The sequence below is a fragment of the Myotis davidii genome, unplaced genomic scaffold, assembly GCF_000327345.1.
Source record: "Myotis davidii unplaced genomic scaffold, ASM32734v1 scaffold543, whole genome shotgun sequence".
Lineage (NCBI taxonomy): Eukaryota > Metazoa > Chordata > Mammalia > Chiroptera > Vespertilionidae > Myotis > Myotis davidii.
This window is the reverse complement of record NW_006294117.1, coordinates 591,853-594,532: the sequence shown is the minus strand read 5'-3', so window position 1 is coordinate 594,532 and position 2,680 is coordinate 591,853. Positions and strand designations below refer to the sequence as shown.

Below are 2,680 nucleotides of genomic sequence, written 5' to 3'. Positions count from 1 at the left end.
TCTCAGCACTTTGGCCAACATTCATCATGCTATACATGGTGTACATGTTGCAGATCTGCCGGTATTGCTCGTCTGTGCCCTCTTCGCCCGCATCCTCCTCCTCGTCCTCCTCATTGTGATAGGAGCCTGGGCTGTCACTAGTATAGGCGCTCGAGGTACCAGGGCTGGTCCGCTCGGACATGCTGGGCCCGCTCACCACGCCCCCTGCTGCCGCCGCCGCCGCTGCAGCAGCCAAGGCCTGCTGAGGTGGCCGGTTGGCGGCCAGGTCCAATGTGGAGAACCTGGCCATTTTTCGGCTACCATTGCCACCACTGCTGCCGCCAACCCCGGCCTCCTTCTGGCTGCTGTCCCACAGCCGCTTGGCCACAGGCGTGCACTGCACGGAGTCCGACTCCTGCTGCTCTGTCTTGACACGGGATACCAGGGGCAACGGGGTGCTGCAGGCCGTCCAGCTTGATGTCTGAGCCACAGGGCTCTGGGGCTCGGAAGATGGAGCCTCCTCGGCATGTAGGCCCTGGGAGTCGCAGCTGGGAGAGCTCACCTTGAGGAAGAACTCAGTGCCCTTCTCCATGATCTCCTGGATCTGCAGGAAGCCAGCCGTGTACATGAGCAAGAACTGGTCCCCCATATTCATGCTCAGCCGGCCCGTGTAGCAGAAGCTGAGGATTTGCTGGAAGGATGGGGCTGCAACAGCCGCCGGCAGCTCTACCACAGCGCTCCGGCTGCTGTTGAACAGGTCCCGGAAGTAGGAGCTGCTAGCAGCCAGTACGGCTCTCAGCACTTTGGCCAACATTCATCATGCTATACATGGTGTACATGTTGCAGATCTGCCGGTATTGCTCATCTGTGCCCTCTTCGCCCGCATCCTCCTCCTCGTCCTCCTCATTGTGATAGGAGCCTGGGCTGTCACTAGTATAGGCGCTCGAGGTACCAGGGCTGGTCCGCTCGGACATGCTGGGCCCTCACCACGCACGCCCCCTGCCGCCGCCGCCGCCGCTGCAGCAGCCAAGGCCTGCTGAGGTGGCCGGTTGGCGGCCAGGTCCAATGTGGAGAACCTGGCCATTTTTCGGCTACCATTGCCACCACTGCTGCCGCCAACCCCGGCCTCCTTCTGGCTGCTGTCCCACAGCCGCTTGGCCACAGGCGTGCACTGCACGGAGTCCGACTCCTGCTGCTCTGTCTTGACACGGGATACCAGGGGCAACGGGGTGCTGCAGGCCGTCCAGCTTGATGTCTGAGCCACAGGGCTCTGGGGCTCGGAAGATGGAGCCTCCTCGGCATGTAGGCCCTGGGAGTCGCAGCTGGGAGAGCTCACCTTGAGGAAGAACTCAGTGCCCTTCTCCATGATCTCCTGGATCTGCAGGAAGCCAGCCGTGTACATGAGCAAGAACTGGTCCCCCATATTCATGCTCAGCCGGCCCGTGTAGCAGAAGCTGAGGATTTGCTGGAAGGACTGGGGCTGCACAGCCGCCGGCAGCTCTACCACAGCGCTCCGGCTGCTGTTGAACAGGTCCCGGAAGTAGGAGCTGCTAGCAGCCAGTACGGCCCGGTGGGCCTTGAAGGCATGGCCTTTGACCACCACTGACACATCACAGTACAGGCCCTGAAGCCGCTGCTCATTCAGGCACTCCAGAATGCTGTTGCCGAAGTTCGGGATCTCCATCTGCAGGGTCTGGGCCATGGTGGCAGCTGTGCAGGGGACAGGGGAAGACAGAGATGGGTCAGGTGGCATGCTCAGGCCTGTTCTCAGCGGCATCCTGACGGTGGGTTTGCTGGGGCCTTAAGAACTGTAGTAGCCTGGCTGGTGTGGCTCAGGGGTTGTGCATTAACCTATGAACCAGGAGGTCCCATGCCAGGTTCCAGGCTCAATCCTCATTAGGGGGCATGCAGGAGACAGCCAATCAATGATTTTTCTCTCATCATTGATGTTTCTATCCCACTCCCTCACTGAAATCAATAAACAATATATTAAATAAATAAATAAAAGAATCACAGGAGCCACTCCTTCCATTCCTTTAGGAGAGACTGTCAAATTGGCCATATCAGCTACAGGACAGGGTGGCCACATGGTGTTTCTTGCAGACAAGGGGGAAAGGCAAACTTACAGGTGCTTAAATAGAAAATGAGTTAATACAGTGATCATAAGGCATCCATGCATAGGGTAACTCTGAAGGGCACTGGCATGGAAACTCCCAGAGGGTAGAGTCACCCCATTTTCCCCAGTGCTGAACACATGACACTCCACCACTATTTGTTGAATGACTAAATGACAAGAACCCCTGAAACTGCGTAAGAATACCACTAGTCATCAGGGAAATTCAAATCCAAACCACAACAAGACACTATTTCATACCCACTAGGTCGGGTAGAAGAAAAAAGACATGTGCTGTCAAGGATGAGAAGTTGGAACCCTCCTCTACTGCTGGTGGAGATGCAAAGCTGTGCAGCTGCCGTGGAAAACCGCTTGGCAGGTCCTCAAATGGGTTAAGCATGTAGGTGCCATATGGCCCAGGAATTCCATTCCTCACAATTATACCCAAGAGAAGTGAAAACATATATCCACAGAGAAAACTGTGAATATTCACAGCAGCACAATCCACAACTGCCCAAAGGGGCAAACAATCCAACTGTCCATTAAGTGATGAATGGATAAACAAAAGGTGGTACATCCATACAGTGG

General features: G+C 56.1%; 1 protein-coding gene across 1 annotated transcript in view; it reads right to left on the bottom strand.

Moving 5' to 3' along the window:
* NACC1 (nucleus accumbens associated 1, BEN and BTB (POZ) domain containing) overlaps window positions 1-1,857 on the bottom strand; it is a 3,833-nt gene extending 1,976 nt beyond the window's left edge. Inside the window, exons 1-2 of the mRNA XM_006768234.1 lie at window positions 974-1,857; window positions 10-238 (exon numbers count right to left, since the gene is read on the bottom strand). Of these exons, the coding sequence (XP_006768297.1) occupies window positions 10-238; window positions 974-1,756 (1,012 nt within the window). The 5' untranslated portion in view covers window positions 1,757-1,857. The remainder of the gene's footprint in view (window positions 1-9; window positions 239-973) is intronic.
* Between the last annotated feature and the right edge of the window lie 823 nt (window positions 1,858-2,680).